The sequence below is a fragment of the Lynx rufus genome, unplaced genomic scaffold (assembly GCF_022079265.1).
Source record: "Lynx rufus isolate CCGP_SWC_20201006 ecotype Redwood Valley unplaced genomic scaffold, mLynRuf1.p SCAF_5, whole genome shotgun sequence".
In the NCBI taxonomy this organism is placed as follows: Eukaryota; Metazoa; Chordata; class Mammalia; order Carnivora; family Felidae; genus Lynx; species Lynx rufus.
The window spans coordinates 79,857,667-79,878,481 of record NW_025814867.1 but is presented as its reverse complement, the minus strand read 5'-3'; the positions used below and the strand labels follow the sequence as shown (position 1 = coordinate 79,878,481).

The 20,815-nt window shown below is 39.5% G+C and overlaps 1 protein-coding gene across 1 annotated transcript in view; it reads right to left on the bottom strand.

Annotated features, from left to right (window-relative positions):
- The window catches only part of LPP (LIM domain containing preferred translocation partner in lipoma), a 677,526-nt gene that overhangs the window by 9,390 nt on the left and 647,321 nt on the right, over window positions 1–20,815 (bottom strand). The window contains exon 12 of the mRNA XM_047099816.1: window positions 146–324. Within this exon, the coding sequence (XP_046955772.1) occupies window positions 146–324 (179 nt within the window). The remainder of the gene's footprint in view (window positions 1–145; window positions 325–20,815) is intronic.

The window sequence follows — 20,815 nt, the reverse complement described above, 5'->3', positions numbered from 1 at the left end:
CCATTTTTAAGGTCCTATCAAATCCTGAGATCCTACAGCTCTGTGAGAGAAGAATGTGTGGCCCAGACACCAGGCAGTAAGGACAGACTCTTGACAGACTCTTGAGGGGACTGGCAGGCTCGAGGGGACAGAGTAGACTGCCTACTTGTGGAAGTCCTCAATGCAGTGAATGAGGCCACCAGCGTCCACGGTGAATGGGATCCCGTCAAGGCTGCGGTGGCACATGACACAGGTAAAGCAGTGAGGATGATAGGCCTTTCCGGTGGCTCGCAGGATCCGCTCCATGATGGGCTTGGAGCACACACTGCACTGTTCCAGGGTGTTCTGGGGAAGGAGAGATAAACACCAATGTTAAACTGGGACTTGAGGAGCTCCACGTATTTAATACCTTATGGCAAGACCAGCAGTGTTTGTTACAGACACAATTGGCTCATGTGCCTATCACAGTACTTGGGAGAAAGTAGAGTGCATACCTTTATTATAGAGACAAAGAAACACGTAAGGTACATCAGGGGTCTTTTCTAAATTCACCCAGGTAGTAGGTGGCCAACCAAGCATTTAGAACACATGTCTTCTGACTTCCGTCCCTTTTCTACCACTATTGCAGGGTTGATGGCAAACATTTCTGTAAAGGCACGTACGGTAAATATTTCTGGTTTTGTTGCATCAATTCAGTTCTGCTGTCATAGTGTGAAGGCAGTTGTAAATGCACAGGACTGTGTTCCAATAAAACTTTACTTACAAAAGTGGGCTGGATTTTGCTCACAGCTGTAGTTGTTTGACCCCCTGAACTGCATAACCAAGGTTCTCCACTGGAAGAACACCTCACTGTTCTAAAACTTGATGAGTCTTCAAAAATCTGGGAGGGTCACCAAGGACCTTAAGATTTTAGGAGGGTGTGCCTGATGATGGAGACTCACAGAGCATGCCAGTTGTAGAACCCAATCAGGGCTCAGCATAATCCATGAGGCTTTTGATTATTTAAAGCTTTGATTCGAACACCACCTCCAAGTTTAGTGTTGTGCACCCTGGACAGAAAAGAAAGTCAACTTATCTGTCTTACAAAATAAGCTGAGCTTTAAAAAATGAAACCCTCACTAAAAGGGATACCATATATTGATCAGGACTTGGAAAGATTGATAAAATTGGCTATTAACTTTCCATCCTTCCCTAGAATCCCATGCTGTCTACTAAACAACCTTGTTATATGCTATATTCCAAGTGAGATGTCTGGACTGATTCAGAGTTTACAATCTAGAATAAACCTGGGATGGGGATCTTATTAGAAAGATGCAGAACTGGAAGGGATGTGGAAAGTAAGGAGTAATTTCCCTCTTACCATGAGAACCTTTAAATAGCTCTCACACAAGAAATGCCTATAGGTAGATAACTAGTGTGCTGATGTCTCAACCACAGCAACAGTCTCTGATTGGCTTTCTTGTTTGCATCTCTCCTTCTCTAACACTTCCCTGTTCCCTAAGTGACTTCCAGTTTCCTTTCCAACACAGATGTGACCAACTAACTTTGCTTCTAGCAAAAACTTCTATAGCCCCACAATGTGATAAGAACTAATTCCTTACCTGACATTCAACCTCCCTTTCTAGGGTCAGATTCCCCTAATGTCTCAGATTGCTCACGCTATTTCAAATTTATGAGAAACTTCCATAATTCTGTGCATTGGCTAATGCCTAGAATGAACTACAGTTTATCATCTTGAACTTTCAAGGTACAGGTCAGAAGGCAACTCTCCAGTAAAGCCTACCTTGATGCCTTCAGTTGGAATCAATTGCTTCTTTCTCTACCCTTCCTGAGCACTTACAGTGTTCACTGTATTAAAATTATTTGCACATTTGTCTATTTCTTCTATTAGACTAATCTCTTTAAGGGAAGCAACAATGTCTTTTTAAAAAAAGCTATTACATTCCGGTGCAGTTAACATACAGCGTTATATTAGTTTCAAGTGTGCAATATAGTGATTCAATAATTCTATACATCAGCCTGTGCTCATCACAATAAATGTACTTTTAATCCCCAGCACCTGTTTCATCTATCCCCCCATTCACCTCCTCTCTGGTAACCATCGGTTTGTTCTCTGTAGTTAAGAGTCTGTTTCTTGGTTTGTCTCTCTCTCTCTCTTTTTTCATTTTGTTCATTTGTTTTGTTTCTTAAATTACACATATGAGTGAGATCAGATGATATGTCTTTCTATGACTGGCTTATTTTGCTTAACATTATACTCTCTACTTCTATCCACGCTGTTACAAATAGCAAGATTTCATTCTTCTTTTATGGCTGAATAATATTACATATGTATCCCTCATCCATTCATCTGTTGACAGAAACAATTATGTTTCCATAATTTGGCTATCATAAATAACATCACAATAAACATATGGATGCAGGCATCCTTTCAAATTAGTGTTTTTACATTTTTTGAGCAAATACTCAGTGGTGTGATTCTTGGATACTAAGGTAGTTCTATTTTTAACTTTTTGAGGAACCTCCCTACTGTCTTCCATAGTGACTGCATTAGTTTACATTCCCACCAATAATGCACAAGGGTCCCTTTTTCTCCACATCATTGCCTACACTTGTTTCTTGTGTTTTCAATTTTAGCCATTCTGACAGTTGTGAGGTGATATCTCATTGTAGTTTTGATTTGCATTTCCCTAATGATAAGTGATGTTAAGCATCTTTTCATGTATCTGTTGGCATCTGTATGTCTTCTTTGGAAAGAAGTCTGTTCATGTCTTTTGCCCATTTTTAATTAGATTATTATTATTTTTGTGTGTGTGCATGTTGAATTGTATAGGTTCTTTATATATTTTTGGATACTAACCCTTTATTGGATAGGCTATTTACTAATATATTCTCTCATTCAGTAGTTTGTCCTTTAGTTTTGTTGATTGTTTCTTTTCATGTGAAGAGGATGTAGTCCCAATAGTTTATTTTTGCTTTTATTCCCCTTCTTCAAGAGACATATCTAGAAAAATGTTGCTATGGATGATGTCAGAGAAAATACTGACTGGGCTCTCTTCTAGAATTTGTATGGTTTCAGATTTCACATTTAGGTCTTTAATCTACCTTGAGTTTATTTTTGTATATGGTATAAGAAAGTGGTCCAGTTTCATTCTTTTGCATGTAGCTGTTCAGTTGTCCAGATACCATTTGTTTGAAGAGACTTTTTCCCATTGTATATTCTTGCCTCTTTTATCAAAGATTAATTGACCATGTAATCATGGATTTATTTCTGTGCTTTCTGTCCTGTTCCATTGATTCATGTGTCTGTTTTTGTGTTAGTATCATACTGTTTTGGTACTACAGCTTTGTAGTATAACCTGAAATCTGGAATTGTGACACCTTCAGGTTTGTTTTTCTTTTTCAAGATTGTTTTGGCTATATGGAGTCTTCTGTGGTTCCATATAAATTTTAGGACATTTTTGTTCTAGTTTAGCGAAAAATGCTGTTTGTATTTTGACAGAGATTGCATTAAATCTGTAGATTGCTTTGGGTAGTATCAACATTTTAACAATGTTTGTTCTTTCAATCCAGGAGCATAGAATATGTTTTCATTTGTTTGTGTCATCTTCAATTTCCTTCATCAATGTTGTATAGTTTTCAGAGTATAGGTTTCTTGACTCCTTGGTTAAGTTTATTATGAGGAGTTTTGTTATTTTTGGTGCAATTGTAAATGGGATTGTTTTCCTAATTTCTTTTCTGTGCCTCCATTATCAGTGTATAGAGATGCAATGGATTTCTGCACATTGATTTTGTATCCTGTGACCTTACTAAATTAACTTAACAGTTTTAGTAGTTTTTTTTATGGTGTCTTTACGGTTTTCTAAATATAGTATCATGTCTGCATGACTGTCAAAATCTAGACTGCAAATAGGCAAAGTCTCTTTCTTTCTTACCAATTTGGATGCCTTTTATTTCTTTTTCTTATCTGATTGCTGTGGCGAGGACTTCTAGTACTCTAATGAATAAAAGTGGTGGGGCCCCTTGGTGGCTCAGTCAGTTAAGGGTCTGACTTCGGCTCAGGTCATGACCTCATGGTTCATGAGTTTTAGCCCTGTGTCAGTCTTTGTGCTGACAGTGCAGAACCTGGAGTCTGCTTCGAGTTCTGTGTCTCCCTCTCTCTGCCCCTCCCCCACTCATGCTCTCTCTCTCTCTCTCTCTCTCTCTCTCTCTCTCTCAAAAACATTAAAAATGTTTTAATAACATTAAAAATTAAATTTAAAAGTGGTGGGAGTGGACATCCTTGTCTTATTCCTGATCTTAGGGGAAAAACTCTGTTTTTCACCATTGAGTATGACATTAGCTGGATTTTTCATATATTGCCTTTATTAGGTTGAGATATATTCCTTCAGAACCTACTTTGTTGATGTTTTTTTTTATCATGAATGGATGTTGTGCTTTGTCAAAACCTATTACTGCATCCATTGAAATGATCATATGATTTTTATCCTTTCTCTTGTAAATGTGTTGTATCATGCTGATTGATTTGCAAATATTGAACCACCTTTGCAACCCAGGAATAAATCCCACTTGGTGAATGATTTTTTTAAATGTATTGTTGGATTTGGTTTGCTAATATTTTTTTTTGAGGATTTTTGTATCTATGTTCATCAGAGATATTGGCCTGTTGTTTTCTTTTTTCTCTTTCTTTCTTTCTTTCTTTCTTTTTTTCTTTCTTTCTTTTGTAAGTGTCTTTATCTGATTTTGATATCAGGGCAATGCAGGCCTTGGGGACCATGTCTTAAGAAAATATTTTGCGTTCTATGCTATACCTAGTATAGTATCTAGAATAAAACTAAACCCAGGTTGAATGTGTGAAAAAAAAAAAAAAGGAATATTGTTTACATCCTACCCAGGCATCTCTGGGCTGGTCTGACTCTCCTGTCTCTGGAATCCATCCGAAGATGAATTGGTATATCCATCACCATCCTCTCCTCAAAGCTGTGGTTGCTGAAAGTTCTGAAATTGCTTAGTATGCCTCTGGTCACAGTCTAAACTCATGGAAACTATTAACCTATTTTCCCCCCATTTTGAAGTGGTGAAATTAAAATAGCAGAAGAACATAAGATGAAAGTCTGGAGAAAATGATGCTCTGGACAATGAGGGCCCTGCTTTTTTTCTACCCTGGTGATCTGAGCTGATGTGGCTGCAAACTGTCTTCCCAGGGCTTGTGTTTTGCTCTTCTGTGGGTTTTAACTTTTTTTTTTTTTTAAGGCAGTCCTGTAATCCTGTAATGGAGTTGAACAAACCAGAAAATGCTTGACCAGAAAATGTGTTTGTTTGCATTGAGGCTTGGCTGCAAGATTTAGCCCATTTACTCAAAACCAGCAGCAGCATATAAGGTTGAGTCAGTTTCTAAGGAAAGACTTTATGGTCTGTGGAAACACTGTTTAAAGGACAGGTAATCTGAACACTTATGCTACAAAGGAAAAACTGTGTAAAGTATGCCTACAGTGAGACGACTATAATATGCCCACAGATCAGAAAATGAAAGTTCCAAGAATACAGCTGACTGGAAGCTTGGGCTAGCACATGGTAGAGGAGGACATATTAAACTTCTCTAGTCAGCTCCCTTTGCTGTACTCTTCTCCTTTCAGTCTCTAGCTGGTCCACTAGAAGCTGTAGACATATCTTCTCTTAGAGCAAGGATAAAGACTCTTATAAAGCTTACCATGGTAAGTGTAGCTACGATCTGTCAGCATACAAAGTTATTACAGTGTTACTGACTCTATTCACTGTGCTGTACTTTTCACCTCCGTGACTTATTCATTGTACAACTGGAATTCTGAATCACTATGTTGTGCACGTGAAACTAATATACCATTGTATATCAGCTACACTTAATAAAAGACTTTTATAACATTAGAGTGGAGGGAGCAAGAAGTTCCTCTAGTCCAGCCCTCTGATTTCACAGGTGAGAAAAATAGACCCAGAGCACTGATACACTTGGATGTGAGTCATGGAGTTCATTAGGGGCAGAGGAGGGACTAATACCCCAGGTTCCTGAAACTACTTAATTCATACAGGGATCTGATGATCGTTGTGTTGCCATAGGGAAGGAAAGTTGCTAGATGAAGAATATGAATTGTTTCTCTGGCTTTGGTAGCATCTACTGTATGCCTTTGGGTAAATCATTTCTTCTCTCTCGAGCTCACTTTTCTCATCTATAGTACAATGATTAATTCCAACTCTGCAATTTTATTGCTTGTGATAGATCAGAATTAACCACAGTGGGAAAAGGGTAATGTTTCCATTACTAGAGATATACTAGAAACAACTGGACAACTCCTTGTCTGAAGTTTGAAAGGAAGGTTCATGTGCTAGAAACCTCGACTGTATAATCTTTACGATGCCTTACCACTTGAAATTCCAGAAATTACTGGTGATAGAATTTCACCATGACAGAGGAAGAACTTTGTGTCTCCTCATAGATTATTATTTTATTTAAAAAAATTTTTTTTTCAACGTTTATTTATTTTTGGGACAGAGAGAGACAGAGCATGAACGGGGGAGGGGCAGAGAGAGAGGGAGACACAGAATCGGAAACGGGCTCCAGGCTCTGAGCCATCAGCCCAGAGCCTGACGCGGGGCTCGAACTCACGGACCGCGAGATCGTGACCTGGCTGAAGTCGGACGCTTAACCGACTGCGCCACCCAGGCGCCCCTAGATGATTATTTTAAAGCCAGACTAAAAGATGCCCTCTTTGCATAAACACAGAGCTTTTGTAAAGCCAGTAAAAATGAAATGTCTAATAAAATAGTTTTTAAGGAAATAGACAAAGAAATAAGTCTCCAAGCAAATAAGTGACAGAAGGGCATCTCTAAGTATGTCTACTCAAATTGCATCTTGTGTGTGCAGTACAGGTGCTATGGCTAAGGGGAGGGCTAGGAAGAAAGAGCACACTCTAGCATAAGAATGTTTCATGACCTGGTTCTGGATCCATCACTACTGCTCCTTCCCATGGATCTCACCTTCCAATTGCACTCTGAGTGCTTTGCCACCACTTTAATAAGCTACGTTCTTTTACAATCCCAGAATATCTCACATCCTTCTTCGCCTAGAGAATACCTATTCATTCTTCAAAGTTGAGCTCCAATGTCGCCTCTTCTGAAAAACACTTCTAATTCTCCCTCTGCTCCCTCTCCCGCTCCCACTGCTAATTCTCCCCAAGAAAAATAAGTCACTTCTTCCACCCCCATAGGATTATATGATGCTTCTCTGATGACAATGATATAATGTACTTGATTTCATGATTTACATCGACCTCTACAAGCAAACTGTGACCACCCCCACCCTCCTTGCGTGGAGCCATAGTCATTGGATGAGCTTCTTAGGAAACAGATTCTGAAACAGAGATTTGCACATGGGAAGTTATTGGAGCTAAGATGCTTCTGCAGAGTTGTCCTTCCTTGAGGCTTGGGGGTAGGGTCTTACAACTCTGCATCTACTGGTCAGTGGATACAGGATGCTCTCAAGAAGGAGTGATCTTGGGTGAAGAGGTTCCCTTCAACCAACTGAGAGTAATTACCAGAGAAGGAACTCAGCTATGAATGGTCAGGGTGGGGGGAGGATAAGAGTCTTGGTCGTGAAGAAGGGTCTGGGATGTACACTATAGCCTCCACACCAGAACCATCCTTGCCCAGGACCTGCACGATCCCTGACACACAGTGGGCAACTGCTGACCAGCTGTGAGGCACCTTGCAGCTTAAGTTGAATGAAGAGTCTGGATTTCTTTTCTTTTTCCAAAATTCTAGGCACCGTTTGAGGATTTATTTATTTTTTTTTTAGAATCTTGAGAAAATGTTTTAGGCAGTTACTCCGATGAAGGTATGGCTATAGGGAGAAGATGTTAGAGTAGCAGAAAGAACAAGGAAGCTTATAAACTTTTCTGAAGTGATGGCAATACAATTGCGATTAAAAGCGAAAAAGTTAAGTGAAAATAAAAATAAAATCACAAACAAATCTTGTACACTAAACTCCCAAATGTAACTGTTTTTAAATTGGAGATACAATCTGGTTGTATCTTTTCTATCCTTGGGTACTGTATAAATAACTTGTCTAATTCACAGGCAGAAGAGCTAGAAGAATCATCTGAATATAAATGAAGCCTATAGGTAACATAAGCATTAACTACTAGTTAGATGACAGAAAAAATATGTCTAAAATTTACATATTGCATAGGTGTGTGTGCATCTTCAATGGTTAGGTATTTTAAATCAAGACACATAAGTATTTGAAGATGCAGAAGAGTATAAAGTGTTGCCATTTAGAAATGTTAAAATTTTCATTTCATAAAATTAAAATGTGATCTTATATTCAATCTTTATTGTTTTTTTTAGGTACAAAAGCAGTTTTGAAACAGAAAAGAGTCTTGGAAAAAACGAGGGTGACGTCTCATTTCTCGATACAGTTTTGGTCTTGTTGGGATAAAAATAACAAGAAACAAGAAGAGTTTGAAGATATTAGGCTCTTAAGATCTTTAGAAGTGACTCTTGTCCAGGAGTTTTCAACTGTTGCCCACCTCTCTCATAATCCTTGGCTCGGGGAAACAGTTACCAGGGCAGAGCATCCAAAATAAGCCCAACTCACTCCTGGATGAAGAGCATGAAAGGATGGCACCTAAGGGGGATCCATATTGTACAGTTTAAAAACCATGATTCTAGTCCAACTACCAGATTCAAGAAACTAAGGCGCAGAGAGGGGAAACACCTAGTAGCGGATTTGGGGTTGGAATATTGATCTCTTGATTCTCCCTCCATTGGGTAATCCCTTGCCCATCATACTATACCTACTTCATATTTCAGAAGACACACTCCGTTTCACAAACATAAGGCATTCAAACGGACTACCTACAAGTTATATGCGTATAAATAAGGAGAGGAAATATGTCAAGATCTTAACACAGTCTGTCTACTGTCAATTTCATTGGCTCCCACAGGGTACGATAGAAAACTCATTGTTGTGTACCCCCATCATCTACAACAGTATGCTTGCATAAAACTGATGCTCCCCAAATATTGGTTAGACCATGCATGAATAAACACTGGATAGGCATGTACATAAAACAAAATTATTCTCTTTAACCATGCAAAACAGTTCTCTAGTCCGGAGCTTCTCAATTGGCAGGCTAAGGCACAGTGTGTCTCAATGGGTTCCAGGTGTACCACATTGTAGAGGGTCAGAGGGGGCCAGGGGCTTCCATAGTTCCTGAGTGGTCACCTTGGGTGAGGAGAAGCCCCACCCACTGATTCCAGTATGCTGAATGCATGCCATCATTTCCCACAAGGATCATGATGTAAAGCAGGTTGGGAAGCACAGCTTGGGCTTAGGTGTTGGTGTTCCCAATGGAATAGCAATGTGGTGTGGTAAGAAGGGACGAGGGCTACAGCTCAGCAAACCTCCACTGAAGTGCCAGTGACATTATTTAAAGTCAAATAATTATATTCCGTATCTGAATTTTGTATTTTAAACTTTTTCTGGATTTTGATAATCAGTAAGTCTTCCCAAATGATGGCAGTACTTTTGGGTTTCCCTGCAGATGAAGACAGCATTTTACCTTGGTAGTTCTCCTAATAACCTGTATTATACACTTCCCTACAGCTCTGCCTCCCAGTGAGGAATACATTTCCTATTAAGAAGTTTCTTGCACTTTCCAAGTGTCTTTCACCTATATCTGTAACTATTTCTTCATCTAAATCTCTCTCTGTATCTCTATTTATATCTGTATCTAATACGTGTTTCAAAACATCGAAAATAAAAATGGTAAGCCCAGTGTCTTTCCATGCCTACGACTATGATTTTTTAAAACCAGAAACAAAACTCCTATTCTGTAGATGAGAATTCTAATTTTTCTAAATAGGAAAACTCTTGAGTCAATTTATGAGATGGTATGAAACCCTTAGAATGTGTTTTCTTTTGATGTTATTAGCCACACACAAAAATACAGCTACGAAACATGTAACTGGAAATTCAGTAAAATAATTCAACATTCTTATTTTTTTGTTTACTTCCACTAATTTTTTTGAACAAAACTCTTTGTACCCAATGCCTGTATTACCTCAGCTTTCATATAAATACCTTGTAAGGAAACTTTTTGCATGATTTTCTGATGAGCAAAGCAGCCAGCCTCGCCACTTAATTTAGCACTGCAGAAAGCCTAAGGAGTAGAACAAAATGTCCAACATTCTGGCAGGTACAGAGGCAGAGAGAACAAAGATACCATCCCTGCCCTCAGAGGTTCCCCATGTAGTGGGAGGAGCAGACACTTCTATAAATAACTGACTAGAGGCAAAGGGCAGAACACATTGCTATTATGGAGGAATGAGTAATGTGTGATGGAAACAGAGAGAGTAATTACTGCTGAATGGTAAGGGACCAGGCAACGTGGTGATGGTGTGAGGCTGGGAATCTATCTGGGTGGGATTTGACTTGGCTCTTGGAGAAAAAAAAAAAAAAAAAAAAGACATTATAACAGGCTTTGGAATTAACGTTGTGTTACAACAAGAGTTTTCATTATCTAAATCCCAGATATGCCTACATTGAAACAAAATTCCTTTCACAGGAAGAGTTTGTAACAAAGTCAGGGTATTGAGCAGAGCTGGTGAAGGGGAACTCCACACTGCCAGAGATGAACATCTGTGTGTCAACTGCATGCATGACTATTAATGTACAATTTAGCAAAAAAAAAAAAAAAAAAAAAAAAAAAAAATTCTTGCAAATTTTTCTGTGTGTATTTGGACTACATAAACTGGATTTAAAATTAAGAAACATGTCCTAAAATCACAAGCAAAAAGGCTGACACAAAGGACAAAAAGATCAGTACAATTAAGTCAGTGTATCCAATTCTGCCAGGAGCCACAAATCACATTTTTGACCAAGTAAATAAAGCCCTGTTGCTTCTTCTGAAGCACTCAGGTTGCGATTACGATCTGAGCTTTAGGAAATTAAAAATAAAATCCCACTGAAGGACATTTAGTTTATCTATACCTTAAGGCCTGGAGAGGTGGTGTTTTACCTTAAAATGTGTAGCCCTTATAGTACGCCAGCTTTTCCTAAACACTTCTCTTGAATGTCTCATAACCCTGGAGGCATAGGATGAAGGCGGAGGGGGCTGAGCCCTGATGAATGTGCCAGACCTTCATGCCAGGAGCAAAATGAAAAGATCATAGCACTCCATGGAGACTACTGAGAGAGGAGAAAAAAGAACAGAATTCCTTTCCTTCCCAGCCAAGTCAGATCACAGATTTGCCTTTACCACACTTTCAAGGTACAGTCTGTTGGGACTTGTCAACTCAGGAACCAGAGCAGTGAGACTGTCATACGCAGCGAGAGAAGGAGTGACAGATGCGACACTTGGGCTAGAAAGTCCAGGCAACGTTCCTGACCTCACTGGCCTTTAGTTTGCTTATCTACTAAATAAGACTCAAAGTGTTTACATTGCAGTCCTGCCGGGACCAAATGAGATCCATAATCTCATTATATAATAAATACTTTTATGTCATTCTCCTTACAAATTCTAAGGGTTCTGGGACATATATTTAATTACCTTGGCATTCATTGATCATTTAATTGAATTACTATATCTAAGCACTACATTTCTCTTTTTTTCTAATTTGTCCTTCACCATTGATTCTTCTACATTTTATAGAAGAATTTTATGTCTCTACTTTAAAAAAAAATGGATTATCTAAGGAATCCTGTGTATGATACTCTGAGACACCTGGATAATACCATCATATAAAATCAGTTTCTGGATTCCTAAGAGATTTTCCCTCCTGTTTCCTGGGAATTTTGTGAAAAAAGCTGTTGTTACTTCTATTGTGAATATAATTGTACCTCAAAACCATAAATTTCTTAGTCCTTCATGAAAGTAATATATATTATTTTATACTCCGCAAACAAAAAATGACAGCTTGCCTTGGTAGAGTTTTTAAAGTTTACTCAGGGCACACAACGAAGACCTCATTTAATCTCTACAACTATGTATGACAGGAGGTAGAATGGTAGAATTCTTGTCCCAGTTACATGTCGCTTGCTTATAGATGTGGCTGGATTTGAACCTATGTCTTCTAAATTCAAAGACAAAGTTGTTCATTCTTCTCCTTCTCGCTGTCCTCCAGTTAAGTTTCTCCTATAACTCTCTATCTGGTTCATGTGATGCCAATTACACTGAATGTGGTTATGAATTTCTAGCAAACTGCCATAGCCTTTCACAAGTAACAGAGTTTGCCTGAGCTTGAAAAAACTTATGAAAGTCACCTTGTTTAACTCTCTCCCCTTAGATGGTAGCACATTGCATTCAAGAAGGTCAACTGCTTAGTGTTGTAACTAGGGAAAGAGCTGACTGAGTTCAGAGCCTGATTACTGTGGTTTCTATATAGTGTTCTTTCCCAAACACCACGCTGGATCATTCTGGAGTACCAAAACTTTTCTTTGGTGTTCTGGCCCTTGTTAGCAATAAGAATATGAAAACTAATGTTGGTTAATTATTGACATAATTACTTATATCGCCAATGAAAAATCATTAGTTGAGTATATGACATAATTTGGGTTTTTGCCACTGTCAAAACAAGGCTGTCTTATACCGATAAGTATGGTGGCCCTCTGGCTAATAACTCAGGGAGCTAATCCTATCCTAAGCCTCATGGCATGATGTCTTAGGTCCAACTTTCATAATTCCTGCTACTTGCAATTTATAAATAGAGGTTATTAACAGAACTCAGATCAGTTCCCCTGAGGTAGTCACTTTCTGGAGTAGCTGGAACTTCACAGCTTATACAACACAATTTCAACATCCGACTATCAGTTTTTTCATCTATAGAATGGGATACTAATTATTGTCCAGTCTATCTTTCAGGCTTTTGATAATGAGATAAGAAATATAAAATGCACTCTTAAGAATGTAAAGATTAAATAGAGAATAAGCCTGTGGTTACCAGAGGGAGGTGGGTGGCAGATGGGTGACATAGGTGATGGGGATTAAAGAGTACACACATCATGATGAGCACTGAGTGATGTATAGAATTGCTGAATCACTATATCGTACCCCTGAAACTAATATAACACCGCATGTTAAGAATACATGAATTAAAATTTAAAATATTTAAAAAAGAATGTAAAGAGATGTAAAGATATTATTATAAAGTTCTTTTCTCTACACAAAATTACTGTTCCATGTGAGGATTGACCCTGATTCTTCATTCTTCAGTCTCTGACTAATCAACTGAGCCTACTTTCCAGTTTTCTTATTACTGGAGAGAAGACAATATGAGATGTACATATAGACATTCATAATCCCATGCATATTGAGTTTGGGAAAATACAGTGTGCTTTTTGTTTCCTTTCCTTTTTATTTTGTTCTCAACAGACATTTTGTGTTGTTGTATTTTTCTTTCACTTACATACGTGGAACACCTAATAAGCGATGGAACAGGTACATATTATGCATTTAGAGTGTGCACATACAAGTCTCACGGAAGGTATAGTTTGTTACAGGCTCCTCAACTAGGTCCTTGATACCTGTGCCTGTGAGGCACCATCCTGACAACCTTCAATTTACAGCGGACAGGAGGTCTCAATGAGGAAAATGACTTCTCGTTGGATCACAATGCTAACCTCAGGACTATTTGAATCTAGGATTGAAGTAGATGTTCATGGAACCTCTGCATGGTATGGTGACAAAGAAAAGACCCTCTGGCAAAGGCTGTGCCTAGTCTTGGAGGGTCAACCCCTGGCAGTGAGGCCTATGCAAAGCATTGGCTTCTTTGGGCCTAAATTCCTATACTCTAAAATAAGAGACGTTATTAATAGACCTCTTGGTCTCTTGAAGCTCTGTGATGGACTTGAGGATTGAACAAAAATTTCAGCAAGGCAGGGCTCTTTCTTTGTCTTCTTCACTGCTTCATCCCCAGTTTCCTAAAAAGAATGTCTGGCACATAGAAGCAGCTCGATAAATATTTAATTAACCAAATGAATGAATGATTGGGAATGAATACTCTAAAAAGTCATCCAATAGCACCTACCCCCAAAGACAAACCTTAAATTCCATAACCATCTTCAGATGACCTTCCGTCACCACCCTATATAAGCAGCTCCTTCTCCTGGCATGCTTTTTTACTTTCTTCATACCCTTATCACTATCTGATATCACCTCATGCATTTAGTTGCTAATATGCTTATTTTTTTTAATATTTATTTATTTATTTATTTATTTATTTATTTATTTATGTATTTAGAGAGAGCGTGAGCGTGAGCTGGGGTGGGAGGATGGTGGTAGGGAGAGAGAGAATTCCAAGCAGTCTCCATGTTGTGAGCACAGAGCCGGAGGTGGGGCTTGATCTCAGGAACCATGAGATTGTGACCTAAGCAGAAATCAAGAGTTGGACGCTTAATCTGCTGAGCTATCCATGCACCCTGACATGCTTATTGTTTTATTTCCCCACCAGTCTGTTTGAGACACTACGGCGTTCAGTCTCTGGAGCAATGTTTAATACATACCAAACACTTAATAAGTATCTTTTGAGTGAGAAAAGTATATGACATTAAACTAGCCAACATCTAAGGTCTCTCCCAACTCTTGAATTCTTTAATTCTACCTCAGCAAAAGTGTGTTTTTTAAAAAAAAAAAATAGTGCTACTAATTTTGCTAAGAAAACACATGATCTGAAGTTAATCACACAACGTAGGTAAGACTCTTACTTACAGTATTTGTCTACTGTGGGTAACTGACCCATCCAGGGGCAAAACCTAAAACCAGGAGGTTTAAGCAATGATGTTTTCAGCTACATGTATACGTAGTAATGACTGCCTGCCTGCACATTTCAGATCAAAATTAAATCCATTGTGAATCACACATTAGAATCAGGATCTGCAAGCAGAGACTAGAAATACTCCCAATACCATTCTGCTCACGTGTCGGCTCCCTTCAGAGTTGCCTGAAACTCAGCTCTGCCAAGATGTTTATTTTCTACCTGGCTTTATGAATTGCAATTACTTCCTAAATTATAACAAGCCACAAGTGGTCTGAGCCAAACAACAAGGGTCACGGAAGGTCTATCCTTGTACTCCTGGGAATGACAGAAAAGCTTGTTTGAACCAAACTTGATCCTCTTTCAAAAGAAAGGGAAAACTTTAAGCTTCTCTTGGGAGTGGTAAAGAGAACAGCCAGGGGGCCATGAGCTAACTTCGATTCTCTAGAGATCAGTTGAACAAATTTGGCAATGATTTGGCTTCTGTTGAAAACAAGCCCTTCTAATTACACTTCTGCCCATGGAAGACAAAAGACAGAACCATCGCTTAGAAAGGCCATTAATGACATGCCAACATCATGGCTGCGACTGTGTAGTTTTCTTTTGAGCTGGGCGCTGTTGACATGAACTTCAAACACCCGGCTCTGGAACCCATTCATGAGAATGTAACCTCCCAAAAAGCACAAAGGGAAGTCGGTGAAGTGATCTGCTTCCCTTGAACTGTTCCTTGGCTGTAATATTTTCTGACACCAGAAATAAAATAATTCCATGTTTTGGTTCCTCTCTCCATCCCCAAGGAGCTGAAAGTGGTTTACATTAAGGAGGTATGAAAGGCACAGACAACAAGTACAGGGTTTTCCATTCTGTAACTGCTGAAAGACAAAGGGGACAGAAAATACAGATGTTTTCTCTTTGCTGCTGCAAAAGGGTGGGGGACTAACTCTTCCAGTGTCTCTGGAATGCAAATTTTCTTTCACAGTTTAGCAGTCTTTTTTGGATTTCAGTACAGTGAACTAACACTTTCCTGGATTCCAAGACCTCCAGAGAACCAGATGGAGGGGAGGAATTGGGAAAAAAAGAACCCACGCTACTTGAAAAAGGTATGAATTTCTCACTCCACATCTAGCCAAAAGCTCTGAAAATTAGAAGAGAGAAATCACTTTTGGTTTGTTCAAATGCATGCCATCCTAGGGTTGTTTGTGGTGGGTAAAAAAAAAAAAATCTGAAGTGATTTGATGTGATTTGATGGTTTTGAGTCTGCGTTCAGTTTAAGCTAGGAAGCAAACCTTAACACAGAGGATATGTTTACTATCAAAGGCAGGAAATAATGTGGATCGAAGAGATTGCACTAGAGGATCATTTTATATGCTGGTGTTCCAAAGCCGGTGACCATGCCCAATGCCAGACTCTTTAACTTACACTCATGGCTCTTCACGATACCGTCTGACCTCTCCTTTCCAGGCACCTATCCTACCACCCCCCTTAGGCAGTCTTTTTTCCTGTCAACCCAAGCTTCTTAACACTTCATGCTGCTTGTTCTTGCATGCCTATCCATCCACTGGTGCCTCTGCGTTGAGCATTTTTCTTCACAAGTCAGATGGCTAAAGGTTTAGGGCCCAGGGCATATGAATGTTACCTCCTTTATTAATCATTTCCTTACACTTTTGTTCCTTCACAGCACTGTGTGAGGACCCTGTGTGACACTGTAGAGACTGTGTGTAGACCCTGAGTGTATATAGTATTATTTGTTTATATGCTGTGGAAAATGCTAGAACATAGTACACCAGCCCAAGACAACAACACCAATGCATATCTCAACCCACATGCTCTTTTTCCAGTGTGGCCCTGACAATCCACTAAAGAGAGGTGGGGTTTGGGAGGACATGTGTAATTTTTATTGGGATAAGTACCTCGATTCCTTCAACAGTTCTTTATGGGACATCACTTCTGTCGGTTTGTCCTCCTAACCATCATCCTCTGCACAAGTTCTAGTTTCTCAACTTCCTTCAGTGTGTGAGGCCCGAAAACAGACACATGGCACTAGGAACCATTGTATCCCCTGTTCTGCACACTCCTTTTTGTACAGGTGCAGTGGAAGAGTATGTTTACTTTTCTGTGGTCTTATATATTATTATGGATCTTGGGGTCATAGTCTCTCCCTTCCAAATCTTTAGTTTTTTCTTTTTTTTTTTACATGAACATCTGTTAAATTAAATGACTTTCATGTATACTTGTATAGTGAAATTTTTAAGCTAAGAATAAGATTTGACTTTTGTCCCTCTTATACTTCATCTTGTTGGATTTGGGTCATTGTTACAGATAATTGAAGGTTTTCATTATATTAGTGATGATAATTTACTTTGTACAATTCCTGCTGTTCTTTCTCTTGAACCAATAAGTTCCGGTGAGATAAACTTCAACAGCTACATGTTGCTACTGTTAAAAGATTTTTGACATTAGAGTTAGCATCATCTTTTTTAATCCCATCAGGCAACCAAGTCCTAATATTTTGCCCACTAAATATTTGAATTCCATTCATTATTTGCTATGTCTACCATATTGTTCTATTGTCTCTCATTTAGGGGATCACAATAGCTCATAACTGGTCTCTCAACCTCCTATTTGCCCCAACCTCATGCTCTTTTTCCAGTGTGGCCCTGACAGTCCACTAGAGACGTGAGGTTTGGGAGGACATGTGTAATTTTTATTGGGATAAATACCTCAATTCCTTCAACAGTTCTTTATGGGACATCACTTCTGAGATGCCCAACCCCAGTCTACCACCAAATGGGCCTGCCTGCAACATCCCAGCACATCAGGCCCACCAGTCAGCTTTAAAAACTGAAGATTCCTGGGTCACCTCCAGACCTGTTCAATCATTATCTCTGGGGTTGGGCATCAGGCATCCGTAACTTCTAAAAAATTCTAGGATTGTGCTAGAGCTTCTGGATCTTTCTGGATTGGCTGGGATTTGAGTTTTTAGAAAGCAAAAGAGAACAAACAATGCATCTGAACAAATTTATTATGGGTATCTGGAGAAGAGTCAAGGATTTAGATTCCTTTCAGTTATTTTCTGGGAAGTGAGGTAGTCTTAGGGTTGGAGGAACTCCAAAGGAGGAAGGAGAAAAGAGACGGGAAACTGACCCCTGCAACATCAGACACCTGTTTTGTACTAAGCGCTGGGCTAGGCTCTTTCATGGACACTATCCTATTTAATTCTGCTTTAAAAAATATTTTTAAACATTTATTCATTTTTGAAAGATAGAGAGAGACAGAGCATGAGCTAGGGAGGGGCAGAGAGAGACGGAGGCACAGCATCTGAAGCAGGCTCCGGGCTCTGAGCTGTCAGCACAGAGCCCAACGCGGGGCTTGAACCCACAAACTATGAGATCATGACCTGAGCCAAAGTCAGATGCTTAACCCACTGAGCCACCCAGGTGTCCCTACCCTATTTAATTCTTTTTTTTTTTTTTAATTTTTTTTTCAACGTTTATTTATTTTTGGGACAGAGAGAGACAGAGCATGAACGGGGGAGGGGCAGAGAGAGAGAGGGAGACACAGAATCGGAAACAGGCTCCAGGCTCCGAGCCATCAGCCCAGAGCCCGACGCGGGGCTCGAACTCACGGACCGCGAGATCGTGACCTGGCTGAAGTCGGACGCTCAACCGACTGCGCCACCCAGGCGCCCCTCCTATTTAATTCTTAAAGCAATGTCAGGATGATGATAATATCACTATTTGAGACAAGAAAAAAAGACTGAAGTTTAGAGTTTTTCTTCATATGCACCCAAAGTCACAAATTGACACATAGGAGGAATTAAATGTGGCTGACTCCTATCTACAAGGCCTTGGGATTAATAAATAATAAACAAACATTTCTTAAGCAAAGGAGAAACATTGTATCTTGTATGGATATATAAATGATGATTTTGTATATACTCAAAATGGTCTTACAGGTTTTATTAAAGATGACATCTCTACGAGAAAAATCTATGGTGTAGTAGAAAGAGCATTTGACTAGGAGTCTAGAAACAGAACATTAGTCCTAGAAACGTCATTAATTTGCTGTGATGCCCATTGATAGTTGTTTCCCTACATGTGCTCTTCCGTTCTTTCTTTATAAACTCCATTAGCTAGGTACAGAGCTGTCCAGAATACATATGACATTTTTTAGCCTTCAGTGCAGCTAAGTTTGGCCATGAGACTGGGTTCTGGCCAAAGGGTTGAAGGTGGAAAGGAAGAATCCTTGGAGAGAAGGGGTCTGCTCTCAGTCCACTGAAGTATGGGAGAAGCCATCTTGACCCCTCATTAGATGGGAGAAGCCATCTTGACCCCTCATGACCCCACGTGCTGAGCATGGCAGAGAAACAGCAGAATACTGGGTCCTGGCCTACCACCGTCCTAGATCCCCTGCTTCCTAGATCCCCTGCTTCCTACCACCTTCCTAGATCCCCTGCTTCCTTACAGTGAGACAGAAATGAACATTATCTCGTTTTGTCACAATTACTGTTTCCTGTCACTCCAGCTGAACCTAGCCCTAACTAATACACTTGCTTTATAATTCAAGTCCAGTTATTTCCCTTCTGTGTGCCTCCATTTTCTTATTTAGGGAACCAAGAGGTTGGGCTAAATAATACCTAAGGTCTATTCCAGGTCTCATATTCTCTATGATTACATGGGATGGCACAAGGAAAAGATGTGGAACTGAATTCAGGGTCTTGGAGAGATATCTGTTCTCCCATGTCCACTGCAGTATGGTTCACAACCTATGGAACCTATGGAAACAACCCAAGTGGTCACTGACAAATGACTGGACAAAGAAAATGTAGTGTATACATACAATGGAATATTAGGAAGCCTTGGAAAAAAAAACAAAAACAAGAAAATTCTGCTATTCACAACAACACAGATGAACCTGGGGGACATTATGCTAAGTAGCGTAAATCAGTCACAGAAGGACAAATACTGCATGATTCCACTTACGTGAGCTATCTAAAACAGTGAAATCTGTAGAAGCAGATAATACACTAGTGGTTGCCAGGAGGTAGAGGTAAGGGGAAAAAGGAGTTGTTATTCATTGTACATCAAGGTTCAGTTATGCTACATGAGTCAGTGCTAGAGCTCTGCTATATAACATAATGCCCACAGCTAACAATCTGTGCACTTTGAAATTTGTTAGGACAGATCTCATGTTAAGTGTTCTTCCTACAAAAACCAAAACCAAAACAAAGCGACACAAGGAAACTCTGGGAAGCGTTGGATGTGTCTATTATGACGATATCACGAGTGTCTGCATATGTCCAAACTCATCCAATTGTACACATTAAATTTGTGTCATCCTTTGTATATCAATTATACCTCAATAAAGCAGTCAAAGTAAACAACTAATCCAGTCCTAACATTAAAAGAAGCAAACCAACCAAAACTTCCTTCTTCTAGCAGCTTGGCAGGCTGATCTGCTAGTGACTAGTCCTTCAAAATCTATGATTGCTACATCAGTATCAGTACAAGCTATGGGACAAGAGGGATCCATCCTGTGCAGAATGCTGGTATAAACAGCTATCAAGCCATTGCCTATCACAGGATATTCAGTAATGTTACACTCAGCTCAGCCCCACCTGGAAACTCAGGAGACAAGGCTTGGGGCTTTGATGGTACCCATAAGCTGCAACAAGCTTTTTCTGCCTGAATCATCCCACGGTGGGGACATATAGGGTAGTTAGACAAGATTATAAATCTCAAGCGATTAATTGTAATCACGCCCATGGAATAACATCTTACGATTTATGATCCGAAGCATTTATGACTTATTTAATTGCAAAAACTCCCTATGAGGGCTGGAGCTAGGGGGAAGCAGGTGAGGCACCAAGAGAGCACAGTTTAAGGAGGCATTCTCTCTCAGGGTCTTCCAAGTGCCTGAGAATCCGCTTCAGTCTGGTTCTCAGAAGTCCTTACCGTTCTCACCATAGTCCCTCCCGGCTCTGTTTCATGTTTTGGATGAACTTTTGTCTCCCTAAGAAATTCTGCCCATGGCTATAACTCCTCTGAAA